Raw genomic sequence first — 24,555 nt, 5'->3', positions numbered from 1 at the left:
AAGTGACTCTGTTTCCCATTGTGCTCCTTGGAGCCAGGGGCTTCTGGGATCAGCAGGCCCAGATTCTGTTTAAACAAAGGGTTTCAAATAACCCAGCCCCAAGGGGTCTCTAGGGTTCTGAGAGTCAAGGAGAAAAAGGAGGAGGAGGAAAAGAAGAGGAGGAGAAAAAAAATAGAAGGGGGAGGAGGAGTGGGAGGTAGGGGGGATCAACAGATTGTGAAAAGTGCAGTGACTTTTAAAAGGATTTGGGGGTTGCAGGACAAGATGAGCTAGCCAGGCCCTGTGACAGCCCTTTCTAGTAGGAGCTCCTGTCCCCTCCCTGCCCCTTCTCACACACCCAGGGACAGAACTGGCACTGAGGTGCAGGCTTTCACAGGAACAAGTCTTGCATAACAAGCTCTGCTCCTTGGGATCTATAATTGATGAGGGCTCCAGGCCAAGAACCTTGGCCTGGGCCTGCCAAGCACGGGGCAGCAGGAGGGCTTGCAGAGGATGGAAAACAGGACTGGCCTGGGACCTCACATTTGCACCAGGAGCCAGGGCCTTTCAGGATTGAAGTCCCAAATCTGGGCCTGGGTTGGGAACCAATTCCTTAGAATATGGCCCAAGAACATCTGGGGGGGGGGGGGGGGGAGGAAACAGAGGGTGTGGAGGCTTGCTAGCATGCCAATTCCTAGACCAGAGGTCTTGAAATGTTTTCTGAACCAGCTCTGTGCTAGCCCTTCACACCTAGGTTTGAATCCCTGCTCCATCACTTATTAACTATACAAGTTGCTTGACTTGTCACATAGCAGCATCAATAAGCAGACACTGACTGTTGTTACATAATAGACAAATGTTTGCTGAATAAATGCCAAATGGGGAGTGTGTGAGAGCACACACCCAGTGACATACAACTGCACAACTGGCCCAAAGCCTCACAGTTAGAGGGGTGGCCTTGAGACTGGAACCTTGATCTCTCTGACTCCTGGTCAACTGCTCTTCCCACTTCCTGTTCCAGGAGCTGCAAATAGGCCAGGTACTTCTCCAGGTCAGTTGTCTGGGTCCTAACTTTCTCACTACTCCTTCTTCAAGTTACCCTGGCGCCAGAACGGGGTGCAGGAAAAAGGTAGAGGCGGACAGCTTAGCAGGAGGAGCTGTGGGCATGGGTGAACTGGCAGACAGGGGGTGCTAGTAAGCTCCAGGGAAACCTAACCCTACTCCACCCAGCCCAGGGCTGAGGCCTTGTTCCCAAGACACACCCTGCCCTTTGCTATCTCAGTCTCACTAGCACTTTCCCATTATTCAATTCCCTGTGCCCCATCTGTGTATCAAAGCTTGTGACCCACTCCCTGACCAAAAAGAACCCCTGCTTTGCAAAACTCCAGCTTTTTCTGAGCCCTTCCAAGATGCCCAGCCCTATGCAAGGCGTTTCCCAGCTACACCTTCACCAAATCTTCTCCCCAGGCCTGAAGGGCAGGTGTAACTGGCTCTCATGTAACCAAAGAGGAAAGGGAGGCTCAGGGAGGCCAAGTGGCTTGCCAGGAGTCACACAGCATATTAGGACACAGCCTCTCAAGGCTTGTTCTTAGCTTGGTTTTGCTCAGCCCCACCTGGTTGGGGGCTGGAGGAAAGATCTGTTGGCTCAGACTCTTCAGAGTTCAAGTTCAAGGGGGGATTCTAATGAACAGAAAGAGAAATGTGATCAAGGATGTCCTTTCAAATATCTAACACGGGACCCTCTGTTGACAGGGCATAAGATGTAAGGGGTGCAGAAATAGGACACAGCACAAGGCCAGGAGAAGCAGAGAGGGAGTGTGATTTGTCCAAGGTCACACAGCTAGGAAGGGTCCAGGACTCAAACCCAGGGCTGGCCAGCTCCAAAGGCTGAGCTCTGACCTTTCTGCCCACATCACCCCACAAGGCTGAAAGGAGAGTGAGTCTGAATGAGCCCTGCCATTGGCATACTTACCCCTGCTGCTCAGGACCCACCTTGTATTTGAGGCCAGACTTGAAGTAGCTGAGGAAGGTGGCCGACTCAAAGCCCTGGACCTCGCGGTGCTGCACAGCCCGGCCGTTTAGATAGTCATCCAGCTGCACAGTGAAGATGGCGGCCGCCCCGCTCTCGTCCTGGCTGCACTCATTGCCTAGGGGATGTCAGAGCAGCATAAGCCTGGCTTCCAGAGCCCCCAGCACTGCAGTGGCCTGGCTATAAAAGCTGGCCAATCCCTTGCCTTCTGTGCACCTCAGTTAATCCATCTATATAATGGGATGGGCTCTCTGTGGTCTCTAAGAGTCCTCTCAGCTCCAATACATCCCCTACACTCACCTCTTAGCCATATTCCCTTGCACTCACTCAAGCTGAGCATGAAATCAGGCGTGGGAGCATCAATTCAATAGGAAACTGAAGCTCAGCGAGGGGGCAGGACTTACAGAGTCACAAAACAGAGCTGTGACAGGGACTTCGGGTTCCTGACTCAGAATGGTAAACTGAGACCTGGCTGAGCTGGGCCAGGGAAGCTGTAGAGGGGGTCCAGGGTCCCCAAGTCACCCCCCAGCCTGAGTGCTTAATGGGAGTGGGGTCTGGTCTCACCCAGCCAGTAGTGGAGGTCATACTGCAGGTTTCCATTCCTCAGCTGCACTGTCTTCAGGATGACATAGGCGTCGCCTGTGAAGAAGTCTCCGTAAAGGTTTTGAGGCACGGGTACCAGGTCAAACTTCTCCACACGCCAGATCTGCAGGCCAGGCTCTCTCCCTGCCTTGAGGAACTCCGGGTGTTCTGCGGCCATGCTGCCAGACTGGAAAAGAAGGGCAGAGCCTGAGCAGGAGCAGAGGCCCTGGTGGGGAGAGAGACCCCAAGACCCTGGGGCACGAGGGAGGGTGGTTTCTAGCACCAAGAGCATCTCACTTGAGCTTCTAACGCTGCCCACCCCCGAGGCATGGCTAACCCCTTTTGCGACCCCTGTCTCGATGTGTGAACAAACTGGGCGGAGTTTAGGCTCCTTGGTCAGTACTGTCTCTTGCACCCAGCTCGTTGCTGATGGGAGATAAGGGGCTCTACCTCTTTTCTTCCCTTCTTAGTGCCAATTAGTTGGGACAGCTGAGACACAGAGAGGTGAAGTGACTCTGCCAAGGACCCCCAGCTAGGAAATGATGGAACAGAAATTACCCCAAGCTCTAAGAACATGGACTCTGGGACCATTTCCCTCAGATGGAAATTGTAAACCTGGAGGTCCCCAGGGACTCAATGTGTTCCCTTCCAGCATCCTCAGTGGCTCTTAAAACTAGAAGGGTCCTAGCCGAAGCCGGTTTGGCTCAGTGGTAGAGCGTCGGTCTGCGGACTGGAAGGTCCTGGGTTCGATTCCGGTCAGGGGCATGTACATTGGTTACGGGCACATCACCGGTAGGGGGTGTGCAAGAGGCAGCTGGTCTATGTTTCTCTCTCATCGACGTTTCTGGCTCTCTATCTCTCTCCCTTCCTCTCTGTAAAAAATCAATAAAAATATATTTAAAAAAAATAGAAGGGTCCTAGAAGAGTTCATCACCCAACCCTATTCTGCAAATAGGGAAACTGAGGCTCAAAGAGGGGAAGAGACCTGCCCAATGTCACACAGTCTATTTGCTTTTGCTCTTTGGAAGCAGGACTACTTCCCATGCCCCATTCATGTCCCCATCACACCCCCAAGAGGGGTCTAAATGATTCAGTCCAAGTGGTCTCCTGTGCTGTCTGCCTCCTCCCTCCTGCCCCCCAGTATCCCACCCCAATTTGCATTTCTTGTAAAAGGCAGAGAGGATGCAGCCAGGGCCTGCAGGAACCTGTTGGAGACAAGGTGGTTAAGGATGGGGGAATGGCCATTAGACATGCAGGAGGTCTAGAAATGGAGCAGAGTGGGACTGTTAGCCTGGGGCCCAAGGTCAGAAGTCAGCACGTACAGGTCACCTGGCCGGAGGACATATCTGATGGGAGAAGTCAGAGAAAACAGAGAGAAGTCAGGCAGAGGATGGAGAAACAACAAATGGGAAACAGGAAAGAGGAGAAGTCAGACAGAGCAGAGGAGATGTCAGAGAGGAGAGAATAAATAATCATATTGATGATAAGCAGACAGCAGTGAGATCATACAAGAAATAAGAGAAAATACTAGAGAGGGAGAGCAATCCAATGAAAAAGTGGAATCTGAAATGGAAGAAATTAGAAGAGAGAAGGAGACACTAGACAAGGAAAGGAAGAAACCAGGCGGCAGGATGCCTAAGAAATCAGAAGGTAGTGGCCAAGGTGAGGTTAGCCTCTAGGGAGGGAAACAGCCAGATCAGCGCGGCTCCCACCCCCGTCCACAGAAGCCCGCGAAGCAGCAGGAGATACTTACAAAACAACAAAACAGTTTGTTCATTCTAGACCTGAATTACTCCCCTTTTCCTAGCGCTGTATCTGAAAGAACTGACAATAGAGAGTTACTCCGGGAGCCCCTGAGCCCCCTGGGCACTCACCCGCCCCTGGAGCGCGGGTGCCTGGGTCACGGGTGCCTGGATCACCCCTTGCGCCGGGATCACCCTTTGCGACGCCCCTCGCGACGCGATGGCCGCCCCCGCGGGCGGCGACAGCGCGCACAGCGCCAGGACCAGCGCGCCGAGCATTGCCGGCACGGAGCTTTGGGGAGCCATGGTAGTGAGGACGACGGCAGAAGACCCAGCCGACAGCCGCCCACTCCAGGTCCCCGACCTTAAGTAGCTGCTGGCCCATCCCTCCCAAGCCGGGACCGCCCTGCAGGGAGGGCATGGGGCAGGACCCGGCCCCAGCAGACCGGCAGGGGCGGGATCTGGCCTGGATTTTGGAGAGTTCGGGTTTCCACCCGGACTGAACTGACTGGGCGTGGCGACTCCTTCACCCCAGCTCTGGGCTGGAGACCAGGCACAGGGCTTGGCATACAGCAGGAGCTAACTCGGTGCACACTAAATGGGCGCATGCATTCACGAATAGCAGAGAGCCCAGCTCAGGCTCCTGAGTAACCCACGTGAGACCCCTCCCACGCCTGCAGCTAACATCTTCAGTATTTACTGAAGTAGTTCCCCACACATTATATGAAGGCTGACACCTCAAAACATCCTTTATCCTTTACAGAGAGGAAAACTACATGCAGAACAGTCAAGCAACCTGCACACAGTAGGAAATGGTACAGCCAAGATTTGAACCCAGGCAGCCTGGGTGGCCTACCCACGGAGGCAGCATGAGCTTCCCACCAGCCAGGGGCAGACTGGACCCATGAGCCAATAGAACTCAGGGAGGGGTGCGCCGACCTCTCACCTCCTGAGAAAGCAGATTCTACTTTACTCAAGACCATCCTCTTTCCTTCTTTTTAAAACATTTTTATTCTTTGTGTGTGTGTGTGTGTGTGTGTGTGTGTGTGTGTATTATTTAGTATTGGTTTCAGGTGTACAAAATAGTGATGAGACTATCAAAAAAGTTTTTATTCTTAAAATGTTAATTTTTATCAAGATTTAAAGTCATATATTTGTACAAAGTTGTTCCATTTCTTTTTAAAAAATATATTTTATTGATTTTTTACAGAGAGGAAGAGAGAGGAATAGAGAATTAGAAACATTGATCAGCTGCCTCTTGCACAACCCCTACTGGGGATATGCCTGCAACCAGAATCGAACCTTGGAACTTTCAGTCCGCAGGCTGACACTCTATCCACTGAGCCAAACCGGTTTCAGCTAAAGTTGTTCCATTTCAACCCCACTTACCTCTCCCCAGGGGTAACCACATCTACCCCCCTTTTAGCTGATGATTTCAGGGTTAAGCTTCATGTCTTAAGTAACAATCCCTGTTGCTTCTTATAGTTGTTTCTAGTTTTTTAATTTTGGTTTGTTTGTTTGTTTGTTTGTTTGTTTGTTTTGTTTGTTCTAGGTTCTAGCTATTGTCTCACACACACACACACACACACACACACACACACACGACCCGGAGAAGACAAGGTTTAAGTCTCTTCCCCACTCCCAGGCCCCTTTCCCATTCCTCCAGCTTCCACTCCTGAGGCATACAGTCTCTGGGTTAGAAGTGCTATTCAGACTCACCTAGTCCCGCCAACCCCCTCTCTTCCCTCTCACCACCCTACTGGACTCAACTTCTCTATTACCAAGGTCTCTTTGCCTCCCAGAATTCCTTTCCCAACTGCCTGGAAAGAGAACTGGGGAGTTGGAGACCTGGCTTTGATTCCCACCTCCACTGTGTGTAAGTTACTTTTCCTTTCTATGCCTAGTCACCTCATCTATTAAAGGGGTACAGTAGTTGCTGAGGATTAAATCAGTCTTAATGTGTGAAAATGGCCTAGCTGACAAAGAGGTAAGTGAGAGTTCCCGTTCTCCTTCCCCACAGCTATAGCCACCTGTCCCAGCCCTCCCGGATCCCAGCAGCTTTTTAGTCGGGCTCAAGTTTGCCCTCCATCCACCATAGCTTCCTTGTACTTAAGGGGGTCTGTGGGTCAGTAAAGGACTAAAGGAACACACACAGAGAAAAGATGATTCAGAGTGTAAGGATTATAAGAAGACTTCACGGAGAAGGGACTTATAACCTGAGTGTTGAAGAACAGGAAGGAGGGAGATTAAGAAGAAAAGGCATTTTCAGAGAGGGAACAGCATGGGCAAAGGGCAAGCAAACACAAGAGCACACACAGCAAATAATGGAGGGATCCAGTCTGAAACACCGCAAGCAAGAGAAGATGAGGCTGGAGAGGGTGGCAGGAGTCACAGGAGCCTGTCTGCCACACAGAAAACTCTAAACTTTATCCCAATGTGTGGGGTGGTGGTGGGGGGGGGGGGTATCACAGGGAGATGCAGAGTTCTCAGGGCCAGTGGAGGCCAGCTCAGGCCTAAATTCAGAGAGCTCTTCCGTCTCCATAGGCATTTCAGAAGATAATAAAAACCCCACAGTTCTCATGTCACCTCTCTGGATAGCAGTTTGATTATCCAAATTCAAAACACACAAAGCAACCACAGATGCACGCCCTTCAGAATGACTTACAAAGGAACACAAAAATATACGTGCAAGGATGTTCACTGTGGCATTGTTTGAAGAAAACTGGATAGGACCCAAATTTCCTGGTCACATAAATTATGGAGCCACCATACAATGGGCCACTCTGCAGCTATGAAAACAGAATTAAGTTAGATCTGACTGTGATAGTAGGCACTCAATAAGCATGGCAAGATCTCCAAGGGCAAAAAGCAAATTGTACAACTATTGGCTCCTCTCCTCTTTTTAATAAGGGTATCCATTTTTGCAAACATCCTTATGGGGAGAATTTCCCTCTCAGATGTTGCCAAGGCTGCCTTAAGCTGCAGTGAGTGGCTGGCACTGGAGTCAGCACCAGGAAACATGTGAGGGTGATGAAAACAGTCTAACACTGGATTATGGTGATGATTGAATAACCAAAAATCTACTAAACTTCAGAGAGCTGGACGCTTGCTTACAGTGGGTGAATTGTTATGGTATGTGAATTATACCTCAATACTTGCTTTAAAAAAAAAAAACTTGCTGTAGGGTTAAAAACTAATTACAAGTATGTATTCAATATAGTTGCTTTTTTTTTTTTTAATCAAAACACTGATCTAGAAATAATACATTTAAAAAATATGCTTAAAGTTAGGCCTGCTCATTAGACAATTTGGAAAATCCAAACAAGTAGAAAGAAGAAATGTCCTTGTCATCCCAGCCCCCAGACTGACCTGATTGGGCAGCTGCCCAGTCCCTTCTCGGAGCAGTGTGTCCCCGACATTCTCGGTTGGTGATTAACAGAGGGCTGCTGTGGCTTGGCCTTGGCCCCAGGGGTCTGACAAGCAGCCCAGGGTCACTGGCTCTCAGGTTAATGATCACAAAGGCCCTGCAGCTTTGCCCGCCACATGGTTCTGGAGCCTGGGCCCTCAGCACTGGAAACCTGGTGAAGGAGCCCTGGCCTCTGCCCCAGAGAGCCTGCAGCCTAGGAACTCTCGCTACAGGGCAGTGATGTGTGGAGCTGTGATGGGGGCAGCATGGTCTTATGCTGCCCCCTGTCTGAATGAGGATGCACTCAGGAGAGTGGAGGGGATTTTGGTACAAAAACAAGATCCCTAGGAGTAAAAGAAGAGGCTCCGGGGGTAGGCCTGGCTCCGCCACTGACTTCCTGGGTGATTCTGGGAAAGTCTCTATTTTCCTCTGGGCCTCTAGGTCTCCATTGTAAAGATGGGGTAGGCCCCTATGTTATTCCCAGTTCAGTATTCCCAGATACTGGGTTGCAACCATGTTCAGAACCTACATGTCTCTGATCCTCAGGATTCCCTTCTGTAAAATGGTATGGGACCAGGCCACCTCCACATGTCCTTCTGAACTTGACGATCAAGGACCCCTGATATGCAGGAGGCACCACATCACCAGTGGCAGCATGCCACCTCTCTTTTGGGCCAAGACATCTCTGGGAGAAGCAAAGGAGTAAAGTAGAAGGGGGTCTAACACTGAGTCTCTTCATAGCAGGGGAAATGGGCATTAAATTCCCATAAATGAGACTTGGGGAGATCCAGTTACTTGCTTGGGGCCATTTGGCCTGAAAGAGGCATTGCTGAGGTTCAAACACAAGTGCGGCCAGCTCCAGTCCCCAAGCTCAGTGAGGTCTGGGGAGATCAAGCAGGACCTCCTGGCACCATGCGGCCCAGGCAGGGAGCACAGTGTCCTTTCCAGGTAAAGGGTTACAGTTGCTAAACCAGTGAAGCCCAAGCCAAGCCTGGCAGCCAGGAGTTGTAGGGGCAGCCATCCCCACCTCACCACCCAGACCAGTGCAAGAGGTTGCATCAGGAAAGCCCTCTAGCCCCCCCCACATACCTGTGTGAGCACCGAGGACAAAGGCATGTCCCAGGAAGGTCCCCAGGCTATGGCCACTGAGAAGAAGATGGACCGTGGCACCTGTATTCTATGCCACTCCTGGGCACTCAGGTAAGGGATAGATTTTTGTCTTGGGAGGTAGCCTGGTTCTGCCACCACTCACTATATGAGCAGATCCTAGTTCCTTCCCTTCCCTGGACCTCAGAGGTCCCCTTCACCTCTGATCTTGGTTGTTCCTGGCTCTTGCCCAGTGCCAACCACACAGTAGGCAGCTTCTCAGTATATGCCACAGAGAGAAGTTGTACAACCCACATCCCTCCCCTGTAGTGGTCCCAGGACCCCCCACAACTAGCTACTGCCTTGCACCCTTTGGGACCTCAGCGGCCTCACCCTCCGCCCCCAGCCAGAGTGTACAAAAAGTCTTGGCCAGCCTAGGAGACACCGCCCTGTTCTTTTCTCTTCACCCCAAACACTGTTGTTCTTGATTTCTGAGAAGCCGGACACTCATGGGAAGCCCTCTCACGGAGCTTGTTTGCCTTCTGGCTCACGGCTGTTCTCTCCGTGCTCCCGCCCGTCTGGCTGGGATTTTGCTAATTAGGACAATGGTCAGTAAACAGAGACACCAGTTATGAAACCCAGTGAAACTGGACAGGACTTCGGTGAGGTCTGGAGAGCCCTATGGACTCAGAAGGAGGCTTGTTTAAGAATCTCGGAGACAGTTTCTGTGACCAGGGCCTGTTTCCTTATCTATAAATTGGAATAATGCCTAGATCACAGGGCAGCAAGGAGGCCCAAGGCCCGACACACAGTATGAACTCCCCAACAGTGAGTCCCCTTTTTCTCGAACCATCTGGTTTCTTTACAGAGGCCTTTGTTCAGCACTGACACACCACATGACAGCAGTGGGGCAGGAGGAAGGTTAGACTTCACAGTGAGATTCTTGAGATCAGGTCTGGGCTGTGTTTCCTGGAGCAAATTACTGTCCCTCTCTGAATCTCAGGCCACTTATGGATAAATGGCTATAGTGATGCCCAGTTGCAAGAAAGTTGGGAGCTCTGGAGGGAGACTGCTGGAGTCCGCTACACACAGTAGGACTCATTAGCAGCATTAGTCCATCCTCTCTCTGTAGGTGATGACACCATGAACGAGAGCGTGACTTCTCAGAGTTACATGCAAGTACTTGGAGGAACAGACCTAGAACTCAGGTCTCTTGGCGACCAGGCCAGAGCTCAGGCCTGTCTCCATGACGTGATAGGGCTCACCGGAAGGGCCAGCTGGATCTCTTTGTTGGCACAGTCTATTCCGGGTGTGGACAACTGTCAGGGGAACAGCCAGCAGGGCTTGCCTCAAGACACCTCCAGGAAGCCAACTACCCCAGGGACCAGAGCCAATGGCCCTTTCCCAGCTTCCGGAGGCAACCCCACATAGTGCTGAGAGCCAGGGCAGGATATTCAGAGGAGGCCAGACCCCACCACTTCCTGACCCTGTGCCCTGAAAGCAGCCAGATTTGGCGATGGGTGCAAGCCCAGCACCCTGCCTGCCAGGACCCACTTTACGTTCTGTCTCCCCTTTCCTGGGGGAGGAGCTGGTCCTGGAAGGATTGGGCCAGCAACTGCGCTGCAAATAGCTCCAAACAAATAGCTTCGCAGTGCCTAGCCACTCTGGTACTCTGTAGCCCACCAATAGGGGAGCCCAAGCACAAACACATCAGCAGCAAGTCACGGAGGTCTAAATGCAGGTGTTGTGGCTGCAGAACCAGTAGAAGATGGAACAGAATCTCCACCAGCAAACCTCCTGGGAAGACAGGGCCTAAGATGCCCCAGCCAGAGCCAGCAGGAGCAGGAGCCCAGGAGGCAGCTCCCTGCGCCACAGAGGAAGGGCTTTCCAAGAGGGAGGAAAACAATGTGCATGGCCAGAAGGAGCTCCCTCCAGGAAAATCTGGGTTGAAGTCCCTGCCTGACCCACCACTTTCTAACTGTGTGGTTTGAGCAAGTCCCTTCTGCACTCTGAGCCTCCATTTCTCATCTGTAACATGGGGATTATAATGCCTTCCTAGGGTTGCTGTGGGAATTTTACCAGGTAAATACATTTGGGCTTAGCACAGAGCTAGGCAGAGTATACACCTACAAAGGAAACTATGGTCGTTGTTAGCAAGGGGCTTGGGTAAGTTCTCTCTCTGAGACTCAAGTTCCTTAGGTATAAAATTTCTCCAAGGCAAGAGGAAAGGATTGAATAAATGTGAAAGATCCTAGGACCATGCCTGGCAGAAAATAGATGTTCAAAATGCCAGTTTTCTTCACCAGGAGCAGGGGCTGGGCCGCTGTAAGCTCAGGATGCCCAAAGTAACCAACAGGTGAGGGGTGCCTCAGCTTCCAGCCTAGTGAATACAGGGAATGCCCGGATGAATTTGGATAGAGCCCAAATCCCTACCATGGAGTCAGGAATGCGGGACTTGGCAAACAGCCTTTCTGCAGAGTTTCAATTTCCTTTCTGTAAAATGGGGTGATGATTCCTACCCTGTGGGGTGCCTGGGAGCTCTGGGCACCGTGCTTGGTACACAGCAGGCACTCAATAACCATAACATCCAAAGGTCTCCCAGGCCATGTACACATACAGGTCACACCCACCCCTGAGCTCTACCTCTGTGTTCCCGTATCCAAAGCTGCGGAAGGCTAGAGGGTCCCAACCAAGGCTCAGAGCCATGGTAGTGGCTGGTGCCAGAGATGGGAAAGCATCTCAGGAGAGAACCTCAAACCAGCATCTAAGGAGCCTGCCTTGCCTCCCATCCCCTCCTCGAGTCTCTCCTGATGACACCTTATCCTCTCCTCTGGTCTACTCCCACCCAAAAGAACAAAGGTTTTGGAGTCACCATCTGAACCCAGCCTTGCCACCCACTACCTGGGTGACCCTGGGCAAGTGACTCAACCTCTCTGAGCCTGTGCCATTGGATACAGAGTGATGAGACTATGTCGCAGGCTTGCCAGCCCTTGATTCTAGTAAAAATCAGTTACGGGAAAACTCCAACTATTTTAGCATGATTAGAGATTCTTTGCAATTGCTCTCAAATTCTTAACTGCAGTAGAATTTCCAGATTTTCCAAGATATTTGATATTGCTACTAATCCTTTCCTTTTAAGCAGGATTTTAAAGTATTCTCCCCTCTTAAATATAAACAGAAGTATGGCACTGGAATGCTTTTATTCTTTTCCAAGCTCAGAGGACAATCACATCCAGATGGGAGAAAGAAACGATCCAGCACACAAAACAAGCCTGGCACACAGTAGGGCTCCAAAACGTGTGGTCTTCTCTCCCCAGGTGTGCTCCCACTTCACCTCCATTCGGGCACCAGTCACCAGTATCCTCCTCTGGGTGCCCAAGTGCCTGAACCTCTGGGACTTCCAGAACCCTCTGGGACACTCTTAGAGGCAGGGCCTAACCAGAGTCAGCCATCCAGGACTGCACATAAGGGCTGAGGCCAGAGCTGCGATGCTCAATCCCATGCACCCCGTTTCACATGCGCTTCCCACCCCACAACCCAGCCACTGTCCTGTTTCTGGGTCCCCACCTTTCCTCTGGTCCCTCTGCACCAGCTTCCTCACTGCCTCCGACTCTCCCATTATCCCTAGATGTTATTTATTGTGTTATTCCCTGCACAAGACCTTTCTACAGTCCCCAGTGCGTATGGAAAGCAGACAGGACTCCCCAGTCTCTTGCAGCCTTATCACCTGCTAATCCCCCATCAACAGCCTCCACTCCACCTAACCTCGCTTCCATACATCCTCAATTTCCTGCCTCCAGGAGAGCTGGAGTCTAGACTCCATCTGCCTCTGACTGTATGTGACCATGGGCAAGCTCTTGGTCTCTCTGAGACTCAGTCTCATTGGGGGCGCTTGTGCAGATAAGACAAGATAGAAGAGTGAGTGCCAGGAGGGCTCAGGAACCACCAGCCTGATAAACACTGCCTCCTCCCTGCACCTCCACCCCCACTGCCTCTCCCTGCAACTCCACTCCAGCCCCAGCGGCATTGCTGGCTCTCCCCGCTAAGCTTTTTCTCCTAAGCACTGGAATGCAGCGTTTACAGCCAGCAGCAGCAGCCAGGGAGGGGAGCAGGAGGGAGAAAGGCTTACAGGAAAATTACCGGGCTCTGGCCCTAGTGCTCACAGCTGCCTCTGCAAGACAAGGATATGGGGGTCTGGCAGGCTCTTCCTCAGCCATGCCCTTGGCCCCAAGCCTTGAACTCCATCGCAGCTGGTGGGATGGTGGGATATACTCTGGGGCCCAGTGCTTTGGTAGACACACACTCTTTGGCATCAGAGACAGGGAGGAGGAGGAAAAACATATACGGGTGTTTATAAGAAGATTTTGGATTTTTCCAAAATGGAAAAATTGGATTTTTCCACTGCATCCTGGGGCCCCAGGCACTGACATGAAAAGGGGCTCTTTGTGCCCATTGTTGAAGCTCAAGCACTATACCCTGGGCACCATGTCCCCATGTACCCTGTCCAGCATCACATAGGCCATGCTCTCCATGCCCCATACCATACCTTGTGTGCGTGACTATCCTGATGCATGTCCCATGTCCTGTGTCCCATGTCACTTATTCCTTGGATCATGCTCTATGCACCGTGTCACATCTGTTACATGATGCACTCTGTACTACATGCCATCTTTTGAATCAGTGTCCACTGTATCACATCCTATCCCTTAAAAGTGTGTCTCCTGAACCTTGTCCTGGGCCCACGAATGGTATTTCTCGAGCCATGATTCCTATCTTCAGGTGACAGTTGAGGAAGGCAAGCCTGGAGATAGACGCCCACCCCTACCCACCATTACCTATGCAACCTGGGAAAAGTTACCGCCCTTCTCAATGCCTCAGTTTCTCCAGCTATAAAATAAGAATGATATTGGCACTCACCTAGTAAGTGATATTATGGGAATTAAAAGAGACAGTGCATTTAAGGCACTTAGCCCAGTGCCTGGCACAGCTTGAGTCTGTAAAATGTTTGCTAGTGTGGTATCCTGGTACCTGTACTATGTCCCAGGTACTGCATGCCAGGCTCCCACTCCCCAGCTCCTGCTATATATCACACACTCTACCACATCAGTGAAATTCCAACAATGAGCTTTAAAGAGGATAGTTTTCCCTCTCCTACTAGGGAGAAATCCAAGGCTCAGAGAGGGGCAATGATCTGCACGAGGTCATAAAGCCAGAAAGGGTGAAGCTGGGAGGTGCACACAGGGAATTCAAAAAGACAGGACAGATTGGTGATGGGCTACGGGGTGAGTGTGGAGACCATCAGCAAGCAAGCACAGCTTTTTGAAACGTTCTCAAACGGAATTGTGGGAATGGAGGCACAACTTTGTAAATTTATTTTAAAAATCATTGCATTAATTAAACTGGTTAAATATATGAATATGAATTATGCATAAGTTTACTTCACCAATTCATGTAAGTTACACTTCAATAAAGCTGTTTTTAAAAGGAAAAAAGCCCATGCACTGCCCATGCACCACTCTGACAAAGCCTCCAGCGAGGCATGGCTCTGTGAGTTAGTGGAGATGGCTGGCAACCACTCTGAGGCCCTGTTGGGGGTGGCCCTGAGCAGCTGGGTGCCCAAACACCTCTGCAGATCAGGTGTGCAGCAGAATCACGCGGGGAGTTCCAGAAAACCTAGATTCCTAGGCCTCACGCCCAGCCTGAGGGTAGGTGAGGGTGGGGCCCAGGAAATCTGGGATTCTGAGGCTCAGCCTGGACTGGAAACCACTTACCAAAGCCCAACATCTCCTTTCACACCTGCAGAAACTGAGGCCAAGCAATGGGAGAGCCAGGGCTGGAACTGGGGCCCCCTTCTTTGCCTTCCCCTCCTCTTCTCTCCCCCACTCCATCCTGGCCCTTAGCCTCCTCGGGTGACTCAGGGCTCTGACTCATCCAGTGGCACCACAGAGGAAACTTCTTAGGAAAAACAATCCCCAAACAAAGCTTCCCCTGATCTGGGAAACAAAATAGGCCCAAGGGGCTAAGAGAGGGATGGGAGGAGAACACAGGGTGGAGTTGGAGGCTTCCCCTGATCTGGGAAACAAAATAGGCCCAAGGGGCTAAGAGAGGGATGGGAGGAGAACACAGGGTGGAGTTGGAGGCCAGGACCAAGACCTGGTCTCTCCTCTTGGCCACTGGCTTGTGTGGGACCTTAGAGACAATGCTTCACTGTACTGAGCCTTAGTTTCCCCACCTGTAAATAATACCTATATTGCATACAGAAGCTCTTTTGGACCAGGGAGCATAAGTACTTATAAGCTTTGTCTTGTTGACAATGCTTTCCCAAAACCCATAGGTAGAATCATTTCTATTTTATTTTATTTTATTTTATTTTTATTTTTTTTTTACATATTTCTCTTTTATTAGTGTAGATTTTTTTTTTTAATAAGTTTTTATTTTTCATATTATTACAAATGTTCCTTCCCCCCCCCCCCCACCATTGCTCTCCTCCACCAGGTTCCCACCCCACCCTCTGCCCTTTCCCCTCTCCCCATTGTCCTCATCCATAGGTGCACAGTTTATGTTCAGTCTCTTCCCACGCCCCCCTCTCCCCTTTTCCCCAAGAATCGTCAGTTCACTCCCCTTCCATACCTCTGATTCTATTATATTCAACAGTTAATATTGTTCATCAGATTTTTTTAATTTCCTTGGTTTTTAGATTCACTTGTTGATAATTACGTATTTGTTGTTCATAATTTTTATCTTTGTTTACTTTCTCTTCTGAAAGAACCCCCTTCAGCAATTCATATAATTCTGGTTTGGTGGTGATGAACTCCTTTAGCTTTTTTTTATTAGTGAAGCTCTTTATCTGGCCTTCGATTCTGAGTGATAGCTTCGCTGGGTAGCTTATTTTTGGCTGTAGGTTCTTGCTATTCATCACCTTGTATATTTCTTGCCATTCCCTTCTGGCCTGCATGGTTTCTGTTGAGAAGTCAGCTGACAATCGTATAGGTGCTCCTTTATAAGTTACTACCTTCTTTGCTCTTGCTTCTTTTAATATTCTCTCTTTATCTTTTGCTCTTGGAATTTTAATAATGATGTGTCTCGGTGTGGTCCTCTTTGGATTCCTTTTGTTTGGAGTTCTGTGCACTTCCTGGACTTGTAAGTCAAATTCTTTCACCAGGTGGGGGAAGTTTTCTGTCACTATTTCTTTCAGTATGTTTTCGATATCTTGCTCTCTCTCATCTTCTGGAACCCCCATAATTCTGATGTTGGTTCGCTTGAAGTTGTCCCAGAGGTTTCTTACATTATCTTCAATTTTCTGGATTCTCTTGCCTTCTAGCTTCTGTGGAGGAGTGTCTTCTGGCTCTTTATGTTCCAAATCTTTGACTTGATTCTTGCGATCTTCCCTTCTGTTTTTAGGACTCTGTAAAATATTTTTTATTTCAGACAATGTATTCTTTATTTCTTGTTGTTCCCTTATCATTTCTTGATGGTCTCTTTTCATATCCTCATAGGCCTTATCCATCTTTTCTAGGAAATTCTTGAAAAACCTTATAAGCGTAGATTTGAACTCTATATCCAGACGCTTTTTGTCCTCCATTTCTTTCGTTTGTGATCTATTTTGTTGTCGCATTTCGCAGTTACAGATGGGACGGGATTTCAGGGTGGAGCCTGCAGCTTTGGCTTCCGTCAGCCCCGCCCTATGCGGGTCCTTCAGTGCTCACTGCCGGCGCCTCTGAGAGAAAGGTGCCCTTGATTTTCGCCTGCTGCCAAACAGTCTATGCTCTTCCACAATGAGCCCGGTATTGGGGTTCAGTTCAGTTGGAAGTGGAGTTGGAGGTGGCGTTCACAGCAGTCTGGAGCCCCAGTCTCCTTCCCGTCAGGGCAATCCCGCGGCACAGCCGACCGTCCCTTCTCTGGGGGCAGTGTGCGCGCCTCCGGGACCTCCTTTCTCCGCTACCCCGGGGTTCCGACTTACAGCCCAGCTCCCTATGGCTGAGCCTGAGTCCCCGGGGTCTGGCCCAGAACGGGGGTTCAGAGCAGTCAGGGGCCCAGCACAGTCGGAGTTTTCTCTGCTTCCCGCTTGGGAACGCCCGCCAGGCACTCGGCCTCCCTCCTCTCTGGCTCCGTCCTCTTCTCGCGCGCTGCGTGTCTCCGTACCTTGGGCTTTTACAGCTCCTCCGCGCTTCCTTCTGGTTTTCTCCTTGCTTCTTGTTGTAGGATTTCCAGTCAGTCGACTTTCCTGTAGTTCTGGGTAATGTCCATTTTATATTTTAGTTGTATTTTATTAAAATTGTTGTGTGCGGCTGCGGCTAGTTGCCTACCCGAGCAGCCATCTTCTCATTTCTATTTTATAGATGGGAAAACTGAAGCTCTAAAGATTCAGACCAAGGATGACTGACTATTAGGAAGTGCAGGGCAAAGTATGAATTAGGATTATCTGACCTTGAAGTTTTACTTTCATACCTTTGAAACACATGTGCTGCACAGAGTGGCATGCAGATTGCATTTCATTCAACATGTCAAGTGAATGACCACAGAAGGTGCTCAGCCACAATGCCTTGCTCCTTTTCTTCCTCTGAGTCATGTCGTGCCTCAGGACTTCCTGGCCCAGTGGACAGCACACGTGAACTCGGGTAATCACTCAGGTGATACCAGCAGGGAGCACCCAGGCCCTGACAAGCCACAAAGGAGGAACATTTGAGCAGAGCCTCAAAGAATGAGCAAAGATTTGTTTTTGGAAAACTGGGAACAGGCAAGTCAGGTGGAGAAAACAGCAAAGGCTCAGAGATGTGGCTCACACTGGAAATACAAACACTGAAGAGGCGTGCCTGGGTGGAGACCTACTAGGAGTCCTGAGCTGATCTCAGACAGGGAGGATTTTTAAATAGGGAGATAACAGGATGGGAACTGGTTTCATCTCTGCTGAGGGCCTGCTGCAGGCAGCTGAACTGGGAGTCAGGACTGGGACTTCCCCTGAGGCCTCCCTGGAGCCCCACCTCCGAGCAGGCTTCAGGGACCACCCCAGATTCCTCACTACTCACCCATGGGTCAGAATTGCCCCCGAGGGCCTCTTCCCCGTCCATAGCTGGGCTGGGCCGAGGACAGGCAGGCCTCTCCGACCACATCAATCTAATCACATCAGCCTATAAATAGGAGCCTGTGGCTTTAGTCTGAAATAGCTGTGCCAGGCCCAACTCCCCAGATATCACATGGGCACACACAGCTCTGGAAATGGTCCTTCTCCTTGACACAATTAAAAACCAAAACTTCCTCAGGAAACCATTGTTCACACTCCACTGTTACATTTCAACATGAGGCAGTGGGCTGGGGCAAGAGCCGCCTGCCTACTGCTTATTACTGAAAGTGGGCCTTGTGACTGCTTCTCTGCGTCCCACTCTCTGGGGATCCAGAGCAAGCTACTACCTCTCTCTGGGCCTCAGTTTCCAAAAATGAGGAAGTCTAAGGAGGTTGGATGATATCCTTAAGGCCTATGTAGTCAGGATGCTCTCTGGAACGGTTTAGGGCAGTAGTAGGCAAACTCATTAGTCAACAGAGCCAAATAATCAACAGTATAACGATTGAAATTTCTTTTGAGAGCCAAAATTTTTAAACTTAAACTTCCTCTAATGCCACTTCTTCAAAATAGACTCGCCCAGGCCGTGGTATTTTGTGGAAGAGCAACACTCAAGGAGCCAAAGAGCCGCAGTTTGCCAACCACGGGTCTAGGGGGAGCCCTAAATGCAAAACGCCCACTCCATTGTTACCCCTCCCACAGCTGACTTGAAATTTTAATTATCAGCATTTAAAAAATTAGACTTGCAATACATATTTGAGCCAGGAGAAATGAGCAGCTCCAATCCCTGCCACTAAAGGGCTGGCTGACATTGGATGAGTCACTGTCCTTCTCTGGGCCACAGCCATGAGATGAAGGTGCTGGCAAGACAATGCTCAAAGTCTATGACTTAAAAATTTAAAACTGTTTTGTTTAGTGTTGATGAGAACCATGATAGGCCAGCCTTGTGCTGAGAGCTGCAGCTAAAGAGACAAATAAGATCTCATCCAGCCCTCTGAGCCCAGCCGGGCCAGACCCCAGTGAGGGAAATGTAAAGGCATTTCCAAACCCTTCAGAGTCCCATGAGAGGCTTCCCCAGGGCTGTAGGGAACACCTTGTTCTCAATTCAGATGACAGATTTTATGGCTGCAGAGAACAACTCCTCAAAGGGCAGATTACAACATGATCTGGGTCGTTAGCAACCAACAGGGAACTAAAGATAAACAGCCATCCCTATGCATCAGGCATATGCTCAGGACTTGAGTTGCCCATCACTTAATCCCCAACGACCCTATAATCACCCCCATTTCACATAAGAGGGAACTGAGGCTGAGAGGGGTTAAGAGACATGTGTCAAGGGGCACAGAGCAAGTCAGGCCAGAGTGATGCTTCAGGTTCACCCTGTTTGCTTCTGGAGCCCAGTATAGTATAACCAAACCCCAGTGCTGCAGTAAAACAACACAGGGCAGCTCCCGTGATTTAACCAATGGGGAAACAACCCAACAAGGGCTGGGGACAGAAAGGGATTGAGTGTTTTACAGTGTTTGTGTATAGGTGAGTGGGAGTGACAAAGAAGGCTTCACCTAGTGATACTCATTCTTTCCAACCAGCTTATAGCGTTAACCCCTCTGATCCACCCTCCCTGCTCAAATCCCGTCAATCAAGCCACTCCCAGCTGAAAATGCGTCCATGGCTTCCTGGCACCCAGAGGATTGAGATCTGATATTCAATGCCTGTCCTAGCCCTACACTCCTCGTTATCTCCCTCCACTCCTCACCTCAACCCCACACTCCTGCTGCAGCAGCACTGCTCACTAGTCCCCAAGCACAGTGGCCCCAAGTGGCCAAACCTTTGCACATGTGACTGCCTGAAAGTCTGACAAGCCCTCAGCCTAGTGCTTGACTCAGGAGGAAAAGGCTCAGCCACCACAATTCTTGGTATCCAAGGGCAGGGCAGATCTGATTCCTCGGCCCCCTCCACTCAGAAGCTCAGCAATGAAAAAAATGCAAGGAGCCCAGAGAATGCTGGGAAACGCACATTTGCCAAGACTTCCCAAGACCAAGCCTCATCTGAGGCACAGCGACAGGACGCCACAGTGTGGAAGGACCAAACATTACACCTTCGGGGTTTATCAGCGTGGGACTTGGGTCTATCTCTTTTTCAGGTTTCTAACAGTGAAATTTGGGCAAATCTCTCCCTTACTTTAAAATTTCCAGTAGTTCCCCAGCGGCTTAGGATGAAATCCAAACTCTAATCAAGGCCCCCAAGGGCTTGCATGACTAAGGTGCTATCTGGTCTCCAGGCCCTTGTCCCACCATGCTCCCTTCCTTCAGATCCCCAACAACTCCACATGGGACCTCCTATCTCAGAGTCTCGGCATACTGTTCCCGCTGCCTGGGTGCTCCTTCCCCTGCTCACATAGCACCTTCCATCCCCTCTTTAGTCTGGGCTTTTCAGAGAAGCCTCCCTCATCTGCCCAGATAGAATTCCATCACACCCATCCAATCCCATATGCGCTCATAATCCTGGTAGTCTCCTTTATGGCTGAAGAAATAAATTTGCTATGTGTGTAATGACTTACGGTAAGACCTAGGACTACAAGATCACCAGGGATGGAAAAACCTTGCTCTCCAGCACCCAGTTCAAGGCCTCAATAACTCTCAATTCAATGCACCCATGAATGAGTAAGAGAATGAACGAGTGGACCTACAGTATAAGTCAAGACAAGATGGTGGTCAGAATCCTGGTGAACATTAGAGGCAGAAAAGGAGGGTCCAGAGAAGGTCAGGGAAATGGAGATAAACTGGATGGTGCAGCCTCCCAGAAGAAAAGAGAGGATAGAGCTTCTTGAATGTTCTCAACTGCTCCAAGGAGGTGGTACATGGAGATATGAGGAAATACCACAGGATTTGGGCAAGCAGGAGCTCACTGGGGCCTCCTTGATTGAACTCAAGTTCAGCAGAAGTGGGCATGAGGTGGGCACAGGGCAGGGGCTGAGCCAGCCAAGCTTAGTTAACAACAGGTGCTCATCTGGGCCTAAGCCAGCCTGGCCCTGCAGGGTCTGCACAAGTGGGAAAAGCAGAAGACAGGTCTGTGTCATTGTCACCAACAACATGAACAGAGAGTAACACTCGGTGACAGGTTAGTTAAAGGCAATTCAGCTTTAGGAGCTGGGTCAGGGCTCAGTCCCAAAAGCTGGAGCTTTAGAACCAAGACCGGCCCCATCCCTACACTCTGGGCAGCATCAGGGCTGTTCCTTGCTCAGCAGAACAACAGGCTTTGGCTGAAGTGGGACAAGTCCCCTCTCTGGGCCTGGTGGGCCTTCTAGGAATCCTGTCTTTGAGGACAAAGCATTCTGGAGACCATCAGAAGGCCCTTTCAGCTCAGCTTTGGGAAAGAGGAACAGCTCTGTCTGCGGTCGCTGTCACCCCCTGAAGTCAGCTGGGCCACCAATGAGTAAGACTGTAGGCATTCGGCCCCTTCTCTTTTTGGTAACCAGGGATGATGTCATAAGCTGGAGGGTGTTTTCCAGGCTCTCCAGATCCTTGCTGTTAGAAATTCACTTCCTTTCCGGCGTTAGAAGCTGAGTTACTTCCCTAGCAGGGATCCTTCCTGTTTCACAGCTCACAGAGCCCTTCAGCATCTACAAGTTTCACTACAACTTGCAAGGTGGATGCAGGAGAGACCCACACACCCATGTTTTTAGGCGGAGAAACCGAGGCCCACGCTGGGAAGTAACCAGAGTCTCCTGCTTCTGGAGAGGAGGCAGAAAAAGCCCAGGACTCGACACCCCACCGCTTAGATCTCGGCATACTTCAGCTGAGGGTCACCTGGGAATCCGATAGCCAGGTGGCCCCACCCTGCCAGCCCTGCCAGCGGTCCCCAGGTGGCGCTGACTCATCCCCTTCCCCATGACTCACACTCCTCAGGTTCTCCTCCTCCAGTCAACAAGCAGAGACTTGGCAGCCACATTCCAGATTCTCTCACATCCTGTGGAGAATCCGTGCATCTCATTTTCCCTCAGGGAAATCCACCCTCTTATAAAAGAGCCAACCTTGACGGGGAAAGCAACGGACCTACAGTCACAGAGCCAGCAAGCAGCACAGCCAGGTGGAGGCCCACGCACCCTGGCACCCAGCCTAGTCAGTCCTTGCCTCTTTCTCACAGGATCACCCTTGCCCGGCTGCCCTCTCAGGGGCAGGTGAGAAGCAAATGAAGTAATAGGCAGAAATGTGCTTGGAGCTTAACTAGAAACACATCAGAAACTACCTTTCGATCCACTATGGCAACCAGCACTGCTCCCACTGTCCTCTTCAGACCCCCCCGAGTTTAGGAGGACTCGGGATTTGCACTACTCGACCTACCTTGCAGGGCTCAGAGGGTGAAGGGGGCTGTTCCAGGGGCAGGTGCTGGGACCACGGCAGAAGCTGCACAAGCAGGTGTCAGCACCACCTGTAAATAAAGAACCAAGACTCTCAGTGTCAAGGGCTCAAGGTCATCTGGTCAAATCAAAAGCGACTTCTCTCCAACCCCACTATCAGGGTCACACAGCCCCTATTTGCACACCTCCAACAATGGAGCACTCACTTCCTGCCAAGGCTTCAAGACCTACTATTGGAGAGTTTGGCTAGTTAAAAAAATTGTCATTAGGGTGTGCTAAAATCTCTCTCTCTCTCTCTTTGTGGTCACTCAGGGACAGGTCTGCCATCCTGTTTTCCAGTGGCTCTTTGGAGACTTGAAAATAATGGTCCTGGGCCCCCAGTCTTCTACAAGTTGTACAGTTCCTTTCCTCTAGCTTTTCCTGAGACCAGGGTGTCCTGTTCCTTACCCTTTCCCTGATCTACTCCAAATGAATCCTGTCCCTCACAAAATAATTTTAAATAAAAAGACCCAGAATTAGACATTCTAATGAGTTCTATCCACAGCAAGCAAGCAGAAGTCTCACCTCTATCATTCCAGATATCATGCCTCTATTAATCCAGCCTAAAGTCCCATTAGCATTTAAGGCAATCCCACTGCATGAGTGAATTCAGCTTATAATCCTTATAATCAACCTCAGAGCACTGGTTGAGGATTCCGGAGGAAGACACAAAGGTCCTCCAGTTAACTATATAGCTTGACCAAGTTATTGCACCTCTCTGAGTCTCAGTTTCCTTCTCTGTAAAAAACAGATTATATAAGAATCCACCCCACAGAGTCATTATAAGGATTAAATGAGATAAAATGTCAAGGGTTTTGAACAGTGCATATATTTACTCTGATTATTAATTAAATCCTAAGTCTTTTTCTAGAAACTGTATCTTTCTCATCCTGTATTATTATTAATTAAATCCTAAGTCTTTTTCTAGAAACTATCTTTCTCATCAGGGACCCATGTTGCTTACCTGCCATAATCCTACCTGTATGGCTAAGTATCATTCTATTCTTGCAAGACTGTGTTATCAGTACCTGGTGACAGGTCTTTCTCTGCCATCAGACAGACTGTGAGCTCTGTCAGACTGCTTTGCCTCTGAAGCTTTGGCCCTGGCACATGACCTGGCAAACTGCAGACCACTGGCTATATGCTAGGTGACTGAATGAAGGACCAGACTATGTGGGTTCTAGGGTTGTGCAGCCCAGCCTTCCAGTCCCCCCTTCTACCCCCAAAACACACACACACACCTTTTAGGGACAACTTCACGCCCCACAGTCCCAATCATCTGCATCCAGGGACAGCTAAGTAAGCTGGCTCCTGCCTACACTGGAAAAATTCCTGCCCAAACCAACTTCTCCAGGCCAAAGAGAGAGCCCAGATTCCCAAATGGAGCAAGGCCCTACAGGCTCCTGGTATTCAGACACAAAAGGGGCCCTGTTCTCAGCTGACATTAAATGGCCCAGACATTCCTGATGGATTTCTGCATTGTGAGTGGCACTGGTGCACAGCAGGGGATCTGGAAGGAGGCTGGATCCTTATCTGGGTCCTAGGGTGAGTGTTAAATGCCACCTCTGTGGGCTTTCCGTGGAGGACAGATCAAAGCAGAGATGGGTTTTGTTGTTCCTGTCAATGATTAATGACCTTTCACTTTCCGTTAACTCTGTGAGAGAATGAGACTTTCAAATCCAGCTCCCCTCTTTTCTACAAACCTCCAAATCACACCTTCATCCTCACTGGCGGTGCTACATTTGTTCCCAAGCGCATCCTGCTCCACCCCAGTGCTCCCGTCTCAGCAGCACCACCACCACCCACCACCCACACCAGGCCAGACAGCAGGGCACCGCTCTTCTCAACCTCCCCTTCTCTGTCACTCTTGCCTACAACACCATTGAGTCCTTGCATCCTCTTCTCCCCCTCCTCCTCTCAACTGCCAACATCTTCATCTAATTACTATCACCTCTCACCTAGATGACTGCAATGCTTCATAACTGGTCCTCCCACTTCCTCTCTCCTTCCCTAAGTGCAATCTCCTCAGAGCAAGCCCAGACCATGTCACTCCTTGGCTCAGATTCCACCATGGCTCCCTATGGCCCCCAGATAGCCCAAGATCCTTAACATACTATTCGACATCATTTATGATCTTCCCCCTGCCCCCACCATAGCCCTGGAGCCTCAGCTCTCACCAGTTCCTGTCTCCCCACCACCCCTACACACACCCACACACACACATACACACACCCAAGCTCCAGCCAGACAGCTGCACTGTTCCTTAAGTCCTCG

General features: G+C 50.2%; 1 protein-coding gene across 4 annotated transcripts in view; it reads right to left on the bottom strand.

The window, feature by feature from the left end:
- GSN (gelsolin) overlaps nt 1-24,555 on the bottom strand; it is a 51,915-nt gene that overhangs the window by 17,881 nt on the left and 9,479 nt on the right. The window contains exons 2-5 of one of the 4 annotated variants that reach the window (XM_084897919.1): nt 22,226-22,313; nt 4,344-4,414; nt 2,573-2,777; nt 1,972-2,126 (exon numbers count right to left, since the gene is read on the bottom strand). In XM_084897919.1, the coding sequence (XP_084754045.1) occupies nt 1,972-2,126; nt 2,573-2,777; nt 4,344-4,367 (384 nt within the window). In that variant the 5' untranslated portion in view covers nt 4,368-4,414; nt 22,226-22,313. Of the gene's footprint in view, nt 1-1,971; nt 2,127-2,572; nt 2,778-4,343; nt 4,415-4,464; nt 4,867-22,225; nt 22,314-24,555 lie in introns of those variants that run through there. The other 3 variants (XM_084897920.1, XM_084897922.1, XM_084897921.1) reach the window with 3 other exon arrangements.

This window comes from Pipistrellus hanaki (assembly GCF_964339955.1).
Source record: "Pipistrellus hanaki genome assembly, chromosome: 11".
Taxonomy (NCBI): domain Eukaryota; kingdom Metazoa; phylum Chordata; class Mammalia; order Chiroptera; family Vespertilionidae; genus Pipistrellus; species Pipistrellus hanaki.
This window is presented reverse-complemented; position numbering and strand designations above follow the sequence as displayed.